The sequence below is a fragment of the Cupressus sempervirens genome, chromosome 5, assembly GCF_028749045.1.
Source record: "Cupressus sempervirens isolate cs-2001-9-10 chromosome 5, ASM2874904v1, whole genome shotgun sequence".
Taxonomy (NCBI): Eukaryota; Viridiplantae; Streptophyta; class Pinopsida; order Cupressales; family Cupressaceae; genus Cupressus; species Cupressus sempervirens.
In genome coordinates this window covers 1,033,298,644-1,033,313,231 of record NC_143122.1, presented here as the reverse complement: position 1 = coordinate 1,033,313,231, position 14,588 = coordinate 1,033,298,644, and the positions used below count along the sequence as shown (strand labels likewise).

Below are 14,588 nucleotides of genomic sequence, written 5' to 3'. Positions count from 1 at the left end.
TTTAGACTTGCATGTATATGTGTTGCTGGCTATGTCCTTTATCATTTTCTTGGCAAAAATTTGTAAGCCAACTCTAATTGTTATCAAAAGATTTTTATTGTTAAAGGTTGTGTTTCACCAAGCAAATTGATAGACATACTTGAGAGCCTTGTCGTCTACAATGCGCACATAAGCTGTACCAAACATATTTCTCAATATCTGAGTCTTCCAGGACTTATCTTAGGCGTATTCATAGGAGGGCATAGGCTACTATGAAACTTATTCTTCTACACTCAAGCTGATATTTTGATATATGTTTTCAATTTTTGATTCTATGGATTTCATATATTGTAGACATTTGACAGTGACACTATGTTTAACTTTATATTATGTTAGTTAGTTTCTTTTCTTCAGATATTCGCTGTTATACTTATGTGATCTATGCAAAATTGTGTATGAGTGTTAAGTAGCTTCTATTTATCTCAATTATTGTGTATTTGATGTTAATTGACTAAATTATGCATGAAAAAATCTTTAAACCCTTAAAATCTTTGAATTTCATGGATTTTTCGATTTGCTGAGTCTTGGCTGAGTTCGAGTTCATGTCGGATTTTGACTTTCTGAGTCAGAGGTGAGTCCAAGTCCCATAACTATGGGTGAGGGTTCTACAAATTGCTGATGGGGATAAAAACCTTATGGGGTATCTATATGAGGCCATTGATAGGCCCAAAGTCAAATAAGACCAAATATAGACCCCATATGGCACATAATTGACCATAAGTGGAACTGACAACTCTACCAACATATTCATGCCACTACCTACTACTTGCAACCCAATTTCTGTTTCTTCTGAGGTTCAAGTTGGATTGGAGACATGTATTTGGAGAATTGTTGCTGATTTGGACCTTCGAGACCTTATACTCGATGAATTACAGAGCTACAAGAGGGAAAAGGGGCCATCATTTTCTTCACTTGATTGCAAATGTAGGAGATACACTCTATAGCTAGGTAAAGAAGAACACGTGTTTAGTGTTATTAACTTACATTTATTTCACTCATTAAGTTTATTGGAATCTTCACCACGTTATAAATGACTTTTTATGTCTTTGCAGATCTGTGGTGGGAAGATTATGCTGCCACAACACCTAATTTCAAATGCTTGCCATCCAAATAATATTTCAGCCTTGTAATGTTTTTGGTTGTGAGGGAAATTGGAGTACTTTTGAAAACATACACACAAAGAAGGGCAATATGAATGACTTGGTTTATGTGTGGTACAGAAGAGAAAGTGCAAGGGGCAAGCTTCATATGAAACACTTGACTTGAATAGATTGATCCATATCCAGCAGATTGGATTGCTCCTCTTGATGGTGATGATGTAGATACACATGTGGATTGACTGATGAGTAGCTAGCTGAGTTTGAGATGTAGGTAGATGATTTAGTTGCATAAGTGGCAACATGTGAGGAAGTAGATGAGCTTGGTCATCCATTGAAGGCTTTTGTTGAGGCATCTATTCAGGCACCTATTGAGGATGCTGCAACTACTTCAGCACCACCCATGCAGCAGCAACAATCTCTTTTGAGATTTAGTTGTAGACACAATTTATGATTTCTACTTCTAGTTTTCATGCGTACTGATACTTAATATGTATTCAAAGGTTGTAGTTTCATGGAGTTTGACTTCTATATGTATTGCACTTATTTTTATTCAGATCCCGTACTTGTTTGATTCTATGTTAATCTACTAAGTTTTAATTTCTATGCATATACTTGAAAACTTTGATTTATATATGGTTGGTATCTCAAATCAATAAATGTTCTACAAATTTGGCATATACATGTGTGCTTAAAAAATATTTTAAGAAATTCCATATTTTCAATTATTCAATAAAAGTGCCGATTTATCGCTTATTTTTTCGCCGAGTTTTTCAAATTTCTTGGGTTGGCTGAGATATTGTGGAAACTGAGTTTTTCAGCCTTGATCGAAATGAATGATGGAGGTGAAAGAAATAATGTGGAGAAACCCCTAGTGTGTAAAATATCACAATCATACTTAAGAGTACTCCGAATGGTTTCAATATAAATGTTACCTTCTATATGTCATCCAAGAACCCTCCCAAACAGCAGAAGTATCTGCAAAGACCAATTTACAAACTCTCAATGGATTCCTTTGGCCCACTGTAGTCAAAGCATGTGAAAATTGTCACAAGTAGCTATCCTTTGTACATTGAGATACTTGAACTTCTTAAACTTCATTTAGTAGTACACATGCTTTCACTATCAGGTCAACTCAGGATGTTCATTCTACTGTTATACTTGTAACAAATAATGCCAATGGTTGTATACATGACTGTAGAATTGAAACTGATTTCAGTAGGTAATGTTTCTCTGTGAAAAATGTGGATTCTGGATTTTAGCATCCAAAAAATATCTTTTAATTTTAATGCATTCCATTTACAAATGGTTATATGTATTATGTGATAACATCGACTATATGCCATTTGTAGCTTATGACTTCCATTGCATTCTGCTGGAATCTGTTTTAGATCTGATGATCTAACAGGCTATATTTTTGGTGCAACATCCAGGCATGGATAAGTTCGCTTTGAACACATGTGAAAGAAAGTATTGGTGGCAACCTTCTCAAATTATAGCTTCTTTTCACTGTGCTTCTCATAAGTTGCTATTGACAAAATCTAGTTGATTCAATTATAACGATATGTTATAAGACAGTTTCTTTTCAGTCAAAAAATTTGGTTGCTGATGTTTGTATTCGTGAAACAGTGATATGTATGAAGGCACCCGGACAGCAAGTGTGGTTGATATTCCTGGAATACAACATGTTTTACAACCTTTGGAGGAAATGGGTGCATTGATTAAGCGGACCAATGAGCAGGTATGCGCTTGTCAGTATAAATTCAAAGCTAATAAGAATTTGTGGAATCTTTGCTCTTGAAACATTATCAAGTTTACAAGAGATATTTATAGATATCCTAGAGCAAATAATTTCTTAACCTACATGTTGAGGAAATAGAAATTTGAAAATAAGAACAAACTTAATATAAAAGTTTTGATCATGTTTACATGAAATTTAAATGAACCAGCTCTTTGTTATTTATCTAAATACTGTTTTGTTCTTTCAGTTGCTTGAAGAATTAGATAACTACACTGTGGTTGAAAGGGATGGCTCAATCATTGCATGTGCTGCTCTCTTCCCATTCTATGATGAAAAATGTGGTGAAGTAGCTGCTTTTGCTGTTTCTCCAGAATGTCGGGGTCATGGACAAGGAGATAAGTTACTTGGTATGTAAAAATGACAAATTTTCCTTATATGAATAGATATTACTGTTGATTTCATTGTCTACTATTGGTTTTTTCATTTTCTTTGAATAGTACTTTTTAATCATGCATCTACATGGTATATAATAATGCATAGACTTAAAAATTACATATAAGAAACTTGAGGTTAGCAGATCTATCTTGAGAGTTATTTATGCTTTTTCTTACCAATAGAATGTAAGTTTATGAAATTGTTAGCTTCATTGAGCAGCAAGCTCAGTTTAGAGAGTTATCAATAGATTGAAATGTAATAAATTTATTGTTGTGAATGGAGGTCTGTGGAAGTGTTTGTAGCCTCTTTTTTTGTTGTAAATGCAAAATGAAATGGGCTTAGGATTTAAGGTACAATACCGGTTTGAAACTCAGAGCCCTAGAATTAGGTTTGCATGGGTTCGTTTGTGGGTTCGTCTTGGGTTAGTGCTCGCTCGACACAAACTTCAACATACCCATTGGGTATCCAGGTGAACCTCTGAGAACCCATGGCCTAAAGATGAAAAAGTGGCCCTGAACATAAGTTAAAAATAATTTATTTATTTATTTTATTCCTAACCATAGAATGCACTAATATTAGGCCTTTAATCACACTTTCATTTCATTTTTACCTCTCATCTTGCTCACTCAATTGTATTCGAAGGAGATCCATTGTGGAGTGCCAAATAGCTTCCACACAACATATTAAGTGTTTAAGGTATGCATTTAAACCCTATTCCTCAGCATAAGATAAGAGAAGAGAAGGCAAGATAAGATAATAATATTAATGTCCAACAAAAAACCAGAAAGGTTTATGGGATTGAGTATACAAACAAAAGAGTTGACCACACTAGAAACACCAAAAAGGTGTCAGAAAAGAAACAAAACAAGACAAAAGACCAAGAAACACAAAGTAAGGATTATAAATCCTTCATTGGTACAAAGTAATCAGAAACAAAAGGATATAATTGTGGACGATTCAAAGTCCTAGAGCTTCGCTGAGACCCATTGGAGGAGTGTCGTTGCCCTTAAAAGATTGGTACAATGCTTGACTGATCTACGAGTAGTGTTGGAAGGCCTTTTAACACCCTGTGACGGAGACAAGGGGAAGTAAAAGGCGGTAATGAGCTGGTCAAAGGTGTGGATCTAAGATGTAGCTAACTGAAGAGTATGCTCACGAAGTTGGGTGGCCTTCCAAAGATAAAGTGCAAGACACTGCTGATCAATGTAGCTGAAGAACTCTGAAAGAGAGAAACAATCCCTGAAAAGACAATAAAATCTCCCTCTTATCTCATAGTAGATAGGGCAACGAAATAAGAAATGGGTTTTAGACTCAACCTCTTCCAAAGTAAACAATCTACAAACCCTATCCTCTCTGTCCATATGGTGATCAGTCAAGATCCGAAGACAATGAGAACCAACTCTGAAGGAGCCCAAAGAGAATCGAAAGGAATGACACCAACGTCGATAGAGATAAGTAGGCCGCACAATAATACCATTCTAAATCTCAAGAAAATGCTCTGCATAAAATGCCATCTGAGGACATAATTCCCTAGGAGGATTACTCCAAGTAGTGATAATATACTGTCTGTAGATATCCTGTCTAACACAGTCATTCAACTCTTGACGGGAGGGGAAGAGATGAGCAGGAGCGTCCAAATAGAACTGGTAAGGAGGGAGACGATCAATGTCATTCCTGATCGAACCCAACAGAGAGGTGGCAAGGACATACTAACAACGAGATCTAATGGTAGTGTCGGATCTCCTAATCTGAATAGAAGAACAATATGCAAGATGAGAGTATCTATGATAGTCAACATTAGAGTCCATGAAACCTCGAAGCTGATGGAGAAACTAAATCAAGTCAAAAATAGTCGAAAGCCTAAAAGGATGAGCTCAAATTTTTGATGGATTTTAATTTTAGATCTTTGTGAAGAAGTTTTTAAGATTTTTTTTTAAAAGTGTTTTTATAGATTGCTACAATGAGTAGTCGAAGCTCAATGGGTGGGGAAGTCAAAAGTTTATAATTGATAAAGGGTCTCTTGGATAGAGACGTACTACACAATTTCACAACTTCTTGGAGGTGGGGGGTGTTGGTTCCCAAAACCGTAGTTTGAAATCCTATGAGTCTTGCCAACTTGATGCTGGGATATCCAACTAGTTATGGCCAACTTAATGGAACTGAATAATGTAATCTGAGTTCCTTGTGCTTCTGGTTTTGCAAAGCCAAGGTGGGTGTACCTGATCCTGAATAAATCACTTAAATCCAAGATCCTTATAACAGATTGGTTAGAATACGAATATAATGAAAGCTTCCAAAATGGCAAGAATTATAGAAAGCTTTTAACTTGCAAATTATAAATTGATAATAATAAATGAATGAATTTGAGAGTGTTTTAAATAAAAAATAATAATTATGGATTATTGCAACAAATGAATATAATTCTTCAAAGGAAAGATATGAAATAATTGCCAGCATATGGATTGCGAATCAGGAATAACATAAAGACCAGAGCTGAAATTAAAAGGGCGATAGAGTCATTATTATAAGTTTGAAACATACAACTATATAAAATTCTTCGCACATCAACTATAAATAATTTAGTAATCAAGATGCAATGGATCAAATATATGGACACAATTTTAAAATAGTCTAGAATGCACTTTACTCCTATGACTGGGAGACAAAGCAGACACAGATACGGAAACAATTCTGCGATAATCGAATTTAAAATGCTATAATTGACCTTATCCACTTATCTATCATATAAATTATTTATAGAATTTAAAAATATTTACAAAGGACACAATTTAATAATATTTTCAACTCTAAAGTTTCATTCAAATAAATAAAATGAACATTTGTACTGGTTACGTCAAAAACAATAATGCAGTGAAGACACTTCTTATGGATGATTCATCCACTATAGCTTGATTCCAGAATCGCATATAAAAATAATTACTCAATAATCCACCGTCCACAGGCTTAGTTAAAAAATTCAATCTTTGCCAATAGAAGAACATAATATATCAAATGTGCCTATATATCTTTGGTATGTAAAATTTGTAAGGAATTGTATATGAATTTTTTTAATTGTTGTTTTGATATCTCATATTTATAAAGGATGGAGGGGCATCCACTCAATCATCAGACCTCTTCAAAACTAATAACCAACCAATGTTAATGACAATATAACTTTAATATAATTTAAGTTTGTATAACATAACCGGTGATATATCCTTATAATTTCCATCGCACACACTCCTATTTCCCACGTGTCCATACTCACCTCCAGATAACTCCGCATAAAGTGCCATTTTTACATTTTCTTTCAACGTGTATACACTTCACGCTTGGGGTCTATGATAAAATCAAATGCAATGTTTTGCTGCTTCAGTTCCATGCTTCTTCAATTTGCAACAAATACAAAGAAACATTAGATGTTATCAAATAAGATAAGTAATTAATGATTCACACTCTTTCTGACTGTCATTTATCTCTGCAAGACATATGTATTGCATATTTAGAATCGTCAGTCTTCTTTGTCTCATATGCTCATTTCCGCCCAGACGTGCTCCTTGTTTCTTCTTTGTGATTTGCTGGCTGTTTATATAACTTTAAATACAAATTCAATATTTTTGAACTTGACCTTCAGTATTCCTTTTGTGACTATTCGAGGCCTCTCAAACCATGCAATTCATACAAGGATGTTGAACGATGATGTCTCCTCTCCCATTGCCCGCAACTCAAAAAGTTCAGCATCTATTTAACAAGCAGAGTAAATGGTCCTGGTTATTCGAAACGCTAGGGCCATTACTTTATTGTTGACTTTCATCCCAAACATCATGCTATGGTCAATGAGTGCCGATGATAACCTGGGATTTTCTATCACATATTGTAGGAGAAACACATGGTTCACGTGAATACAGGATGGCATGTGGAATCCATCTTGTCCTAGCCAAAGAAAATTTTCTGGAACAATTCTGAACTGAGATTAATGATCCCAACAACACATGAGGCTTTTCTGCTATAGGATCTCACAGATCTCTGAATTAATACGCTGTTAGCATACACAGACCAGTATAGTCTTCTTAAATTAATGCATACTGAAATGCGAACAGGTCTAACTTGAAACACTTGTACGAGCTTTAAATTTTATATACTCTGTTGTACAGCTTGTTACCTCTAATAAACCTGTGTGTTGCTGTACAGAAATCCTATACTGACCAACTCATATTATATGCTGGTAACATCTGTATCTACTGTTGCACATTTGTTGGTGTGTGTATTTCAAATCTTTCCTGTAACCTTTCCTCGAAGAACTTGACCATAGCAATTTGTATCTGCTTTGATTCTATATCAGAGTATTTGTATGATTGTTGTATACTGTTTCATTGAATCAATCGGAGAAATTCATGTCCGACTTCTGAACATAATTGAGTGTAAACCTCCATGTGCTACTTTGCTGCAAATGCTTGTATAGTTCTGATTGAATCCCCATTCATTATGCACGAAAAATTGTTTATAAATGGTTATCACCATGACAGTGACCATAACACAATAATGACCATAGTCTTTATAAAAAGCTCACAAAGTCTTCATGTATCAGATCAAGGATATAACCATACTTCATTAAGCCACTAACATTATGGCATAAATGAAGGCCTTATTCTGCAAAAATTAGAGTTCCATCAGGGGGTTTCTTTAGAAATGTAATTTTTGCAATGCACAATACAATAGCTCCTATTACCAAGTGAAACTTCATTTTCTGGACCTTGTGGGTGAAGGGATTAATATGTGTGAGGGCTCATAGCCAGATAAGAAGGGATTCTCAGCTGGACAAATAATAACACTTAAGAAAGAACAAGAAGATGCTGATATAAGTTGGTCTGTACAACATACTGCTGGGATGGATCTATAGTATATGTATAGATGGCAGCCTCTCTCAACCTGCAATTGAATTTCATTCTATGCCCAACTTCGTTTCACAACCTCCCTACCAATTTCTTCCAGACACCTCATACAACATATGACTATTCTGTACGACATCGGCATCCTCACTACTTTCGTACAACCCACGGGTAAGAGTCTTTTGTATGGATATTTCTTCAGTCTCTCTCACTTCACCATGTATGGCTAGGAGTGTTCACATGTGTCATACTGATGAGTTTTTCTTAACTTTTTCATACAACGTACAAACTTCTTATCCTATGGTGTACGGGTCTTAGAAAATCCCTGTCCTCACTGTGGCGTACAGGTCGTACGCTGCAATCTTCTAAGTAGAATGTAATCAATTATCAAACCCTACTTCTTCCTTTGTACAACGTCATAATATTAATGATGCTTCCGTATGATGTACGACTCTTGCCTTATTTCTTGTTGCATCTCCTCTAACCTTGTTTCTTTTTGATCTCACTCCTGTGTGTAATTTTTGGCTTGCTCAAATTTATTGCACTTTTCCACCATTACGGTTTTAATAGGGTATATTCTTCTCATATGGAAAACTAACACCTTCATCCCCTTGTTTTGGCTTTTAATTTTATTTTTCTTGTTCTTTTTTTTTTTCTTTTTCTTATGATCTCCCTTATAACTCGTTCCAATATAAGTCTTTTAATCATGACTTTATCCTTTATCATTTTTCCTACCCTTTTCGTTTTATTCCCATATTTCTAACCTTGATTCTTTTAATTTTGGTCAAATATTTTTATTTTTCAAAATCTTCGTACCTCTAAATTTTTTTTTTTTTTTGTGGTCATTGGTATCCTTGTTTGGCCTTAATTTACTTCCCTTTAAATCTTTTAGGGTGCCTTTTTTTGTTTTCATTTTCGTTGCCATTTGATCTAGTGTTCTGATTTTCGACTTGTTTGGGAGTCTCTTTACTTCTTCATTTTGCCTCTTTTTTATGCCTTTTTCTTCACTATATCACATCTTGACCTCCGAGGCATATTGCTGCATGCAGGTGCTTGGGGTTTCTTACAACATTTATTTTCACAACTTGTTCCAAGTTATTCCAAGTCAAATATTTTGTTCACTAGTGGGGCAGATCCCACCACTTTATATCTTCCATCCACATATCTGCCGTTGTATAGTTGGTACTATTTATATCAAGTTTGGTGATGGTGGAGAGGGACCCTTTCTATTTTAGGAAATTGCATTTGGTCAGATTGGGAAATATTAGGATAGCTTCCATCCATGTATCTGCCTTCATATATTTGGTACTATTTATGTTAAGTTTGGTGATGGTGGAGAGGGACCCTTTCTATTTTAGGAAAGTGCATTTGGTCAAATTGGGAAATATTAGGTGCAACTTCTGTTTTAGATGACATATTTAAAGAATAAGTATTTGGGTAGTTATTATTATTTTAGTGGCCAAATTATTATTAAATGACTAAATGACTTATTATAAAGTTATAATTTAACTTCATAATTTCACTTAAAATTGGAAGGGGCCATTTATTTAATTAATTCATGGAAGCCTATGCCAAGGAATTAATTAATGTTTTGGAGTAAACAATTATCATTTTATATTATTACAAAATTCAAATATGCAACCAAAAACAAAGTTTGCATTTAAGTGAAAACTATATGGAAGAAGTTGTTGGCCATTGGTGTGTTGAAGAAGATTTTGGCTTTAATTGTTATAAAACCAAGCCTCTAGCTTTGGTTTATTCATCTCCCTTCATTTGCTTTTTTATGAATTTGTGAGTTTCTAAAGATTTCAATGTGGGTTAAAGAACATGACTGATTCCTCAGTTCTGGTTGCACTGTAATAACTCCAACCGGTTATAACTTCATCAAACACCAAATTCTTTTATAATTCAGTTGTTTCACATTTCGTCAAACACTTTGCAAGCAAGCTTTCATACCACTGTAATAACCCTAACCAGTTATAATTTCATCAAACACCAAATTCTTTTATAATTCAGTTGTTTGAAATTTCGTCGAACACTTTGCAAGCAAGCTTTGATACCCACTGTAACGAGCCGCGCTGGCTCTCAAACAAAATGTACCAAAGAAATAATTTTTTGTTTTTGTTTTTGAGGTTTTGCAATTTATGATACAACAATATAGCAACAAAATAGAAGATATTACAATAATAATTTCAACTCAAATATTTAGATATTACATAAAGAATATACAGCTGAAAATTCCAGATTTTAATATCAACTTAGACATTGATTATTTTCACAAAATACCAACAACCCAGTTGATAAAATATCCCCTATTATCTAAATCAACAATACCCAGACAAAGTAGAAGTTACAATCCATGAACTTACAGGTAAGACATGCTTTGAAACTTTTTGAAATGAAGTCTAGCAGTAGCAAAAGAATTCTCCAACAAACAAATGCGATTGTATGTATGTGAAATGCTGCTCCCAAAGTGCAGATAGAAAATAATGCCTAGCAGCAAATATAAATGAGTGCTTAACCAACTCCAAATTAACCAGCACCCAACCGCTTCTCAGCAATAGTAATAACAGTATAAGAAGACACCAAATTCCAAATTCCCAACACCATAGTATCTTCCAACCATAGTGTATACAACAATGGAGACAAAGAACAATTTTTAGAAACGTAATTCACAATACCTCTGCTGTGAATTACAATGAACTTCTCAAGAAGAAACCCTTATACTTTAGCAAGGGCATAGAAAAATCAGACTTTAGAAACGTCACAAAGATGACAAAGAAAAATAAGATAATAAAAAATTGGATGCTTTACTCATCAAATGGGTTCATATTTATAATCTCTGAATGGCACAAAGTTTCTCAAATGAACTTCACTTAAGAAGCTTGCCACACACAACATTAAAATATAATAAATTGCCATTAATATAATTTATTAATTGCTTTTGGCTCCAAAAATGACCTTTTCCACCATAACTTAATATTTGACACGCAAGGCCACTGTTTCTTGTTCCCACGATTTAAAACTTTTCGTCCTAGTTCCAATGAGCTATGATATCGAGGTGACCAACCAACAACAACAAAAATAGCAACCTCAACATATTTGGATGAAGAATAATAATAATTCACCTGTCTTGCGAAGACAATTGAAGAAGCGTCAAAATCGAAATCTAACAACACCAAAGTGATTCTGATGATGAAAGATGATGAATGAACCTGACAGGGTGACTTACTATAAATAGATGCTCCCTCCAAAATTCTTGTAGTCCAAACTGGAAGCTCGAAATAAAAACTAAGAGCATCCCACAACTCCTCTAACTCAACTAAGCTCATCGGAATCAACATTTTGACTTACTATTAATAGTAAGTCCCTCAAATGGAGCCAAAACACACCATAGGCTATTGAAAAGCCTATAAACCCACAACTGAGACTCTCAAATCTCATTGTCATCTCACGAGGGTCGCGATGGTGAACTGACCAATCCAACTGCAAGAACCTACTAAAAATGGGGACATTACAGTCCTCCCTCCCTAAGACTTATCGTCCCCAAGCAATCCTTGAGCAAAATGAACATCACAGTCGACCTGAATCCCATGGGTAGAATTGCGTACTATCCATGTCATGTACAAGAAAATCCTGTAGCACCAACACCCAAATAATGAACAACACCATCAAAATTTTCTGAAACTGACCCTAGGCGCTGATGAAGGCAATAAATCATTGGAAGTCAACCCAACTGAAATACCTTCTCTGTCTACACCTGAGTCCCCATCAAACTAACACTCACACCTAAATGCATTGTGGAAACGATAACAAGCATAGGTACCTGAATCACTAGTATTAACTCCAACCGCTGGTAAAGTGTCCAAGGTGTGTGGATCCTGCAAGTGGTCTGACTTGCAACTGTTGATCCCATCCGCAAAAGATGGAGCTAACCCATCCCATAATAGATGGTATGAAACTGGAACTGACCCACGCCGATGTGAAACCAAATCCTCTACCTATGGGTCAAAAGAACAATGATGAGCACCCCTCACAGTGTAATGCCAATAAAAACTCCCAATATGTGTCAAGGGCTTATCAGTATCAGTTTGGGAATTAGTAGATGGATCCAATCTTTTACTCCTAGCTACCGGTCGGGTAGGATCCTAGGTAATCCTCTCAGCAAACCCAACCTCAAAATCCTTGTGGGGAAGCATAGTAGACAGAGTCTCTTCTATCTTTCCCACCAACCTCTGAATAACACAAAAGCCTCGGATGAGAGTACCCTCAGACACTCTGTATGAATTCTCTTGCAAATCCAAACTTTCTAACAGATACTCCATGAAAGATTGTGCAGTAGAAATTATGTGTGGAAGCATCAACCTGCTCCCCTGTGACCCACAACTGATCCCTTTGAAAATGTGGCACTACCAATTGTCCAATGGTACCAGCTATATGAAATGAGGAAATAGATCTGCTTCTAGCAGAAGGAAGCAAATCACCATGAGAGCTCGTCCCTACTGATGCTCTCACATCCTTTGTACCTAGTGCACCCATATGTTGGACGAATGTGTTGGCCACATTATCACATCCATCATCCCCAATCGCAGACGCAAACTCACCACCAACCACAATATGCAATTGAACTTGATCTGGGGTTGGTGGGGTCCGAACATGTTCCAACTCCACGGTCACCTCATTCAATCATGACCGTGACTCCTGAAGAGCGACTGAGTACATTGAAGAGAGTCCACAGTCACCTCAAGCTCTTGGGTGAGCTCAACCACCTCCTCTTTCCCTAGCAACATTTCCTAACATGTGTTACCCCACTCCAAAAGGTAATCCCTTTCGCCAACTGAGAGTAACTATGCTTCAAAATCTTGACAGCCTCTCGAAGTGTATGAAAATTTGTTAGGGAAAGACTACTACCATCATGCCCATCTAACATAGGAGCACCCCAACCAGAGGTAGCTAGCATCTGATGGATAACATTATAATGCTTGAGAGTAGAAGAAATGTCACTATCACTCACCTTCAGCAGACAAGTCACATGATGCCTCTATAACCCCTGATTCCTATGCAAGCTCCCTCTCTCACTAATTGCACTATGATAGGAAACCGAATCAGAACCACCCACCACAAGATCACTCACTGCATGTGTGCTATTGACCTCACACAACTTTGCATTCGAGATACAACTACAATGTACCTCAATGAACTCCTCATCTGAAGAAATGGAAGCCCTCGCAATATCAATATCCTCGCATGTCTCAGCTTCCACCTCAAAAGATAGATCCTGCAAACACTGATCTTGGGACCAATCCAAAACCTCCTCGGCATCATCAACTAATACTTGGTAAGGGATATCATGCCCGGTGCAGCTCATAGCATCCTCAAATGTGTCCATACTATCTGCATCTACATCTCCAATTAAAGCCTCAACCACTGACACCTGATACTACACACATGTCTCGACGTCAAGTTGTGAATCAATAACACTAGAGCATGAATCCACATCCACTGACTTCGTTGTAACACACAAATCATCAACATCACAGCTAGGTGACTCCATACATGCATCCGTCCTGCCTGAGGAAGCAACTCCCTCCTGTATTGGAGCAACACTATGATAACTCACGTACAAATCTCCAATAATAATCCCCTTCTTGAGAGAGCTAGAAGTTACACTAGTAACAACTTCATCAACTGTCTCTGTACTAACTACAACAACTTTGGGAGCCTCAACCTGCTAAAGCTCAATTTCGCTATCTACCAAGGGTACTGGCACATCTACTGATCTTTGCGAAATGAGTCTATCATCAACACTGTAACTAGGACTAGCAGGTGTCATACTAAATACAGGTACATTTGCATCATGGACACTTGTCGGGGAAAATTCAAGCTTCCTTCTCCGCAACCTCGATGCCGACCTTTTAAAGGTTGAAACCATATACCTTGCTGCCCTGCCAACTGTCTTTAGATTCAACAAGCTCTCCAACATCCTTCGCTGATTTAGCTTAAGTTTTTCTATACTCTCTCAAAGAATTTAATTTCTTGCTATCTTCCTCACTACTCCGCCAGCTCCCAAAACTACTACGCCTCCTGTATCTGTCCATAGTTGGAAATAACAAGAGTGCTGATCACTCCAATCACACCAATGGATCTGAAATAATTAATATTTTCCTACCCCAAAGGATGGCAGAAAACCACTTTGATACCACTGTATTAACTCCAATTGGTTATAACTTCGTCAAACACCAAATCCTTTTATAATTTAGTTGTTTGACATTTCGTCAAACACTTTGCAAGCAAGCTTTGATACCATTGTAATAACCCCAACTGGTTATAACTTCATCAAACACTTTCTTCTATAATTCAGTTGTTTGACATTTCGTCAAACAATTT

The 14,588-nt window shown here is 36.2% G+C and overlaps 1 protein-coding gene across 1 annotated transcript in view; it reads left to right on the top strand.

Annotated features, from left to right (window-relative positions):
* LOC149559453 (putative amino-acid acetyltransferase NAGS2, chloroplastic) overlaps positions 1–14,588 on the top strand; it is a 247,412-nt gene that overhangs the window by 120,037 nt on the left and 112,787 nt on the right. The window contains exons 8-9 of the mRNA XM_089833368.1: positions 2,766–2,877; positions 3,125–3,284. Of these exons, the coding sequence (XP_089689494.1) occupies positions 2,766–2,877; positions 3,125–3,284 (272 nt within the window). The remainder of the gene's footprint in view (positions 1–2,765; positions 2,878–3,124; positions 3,285–14,588) is intronic.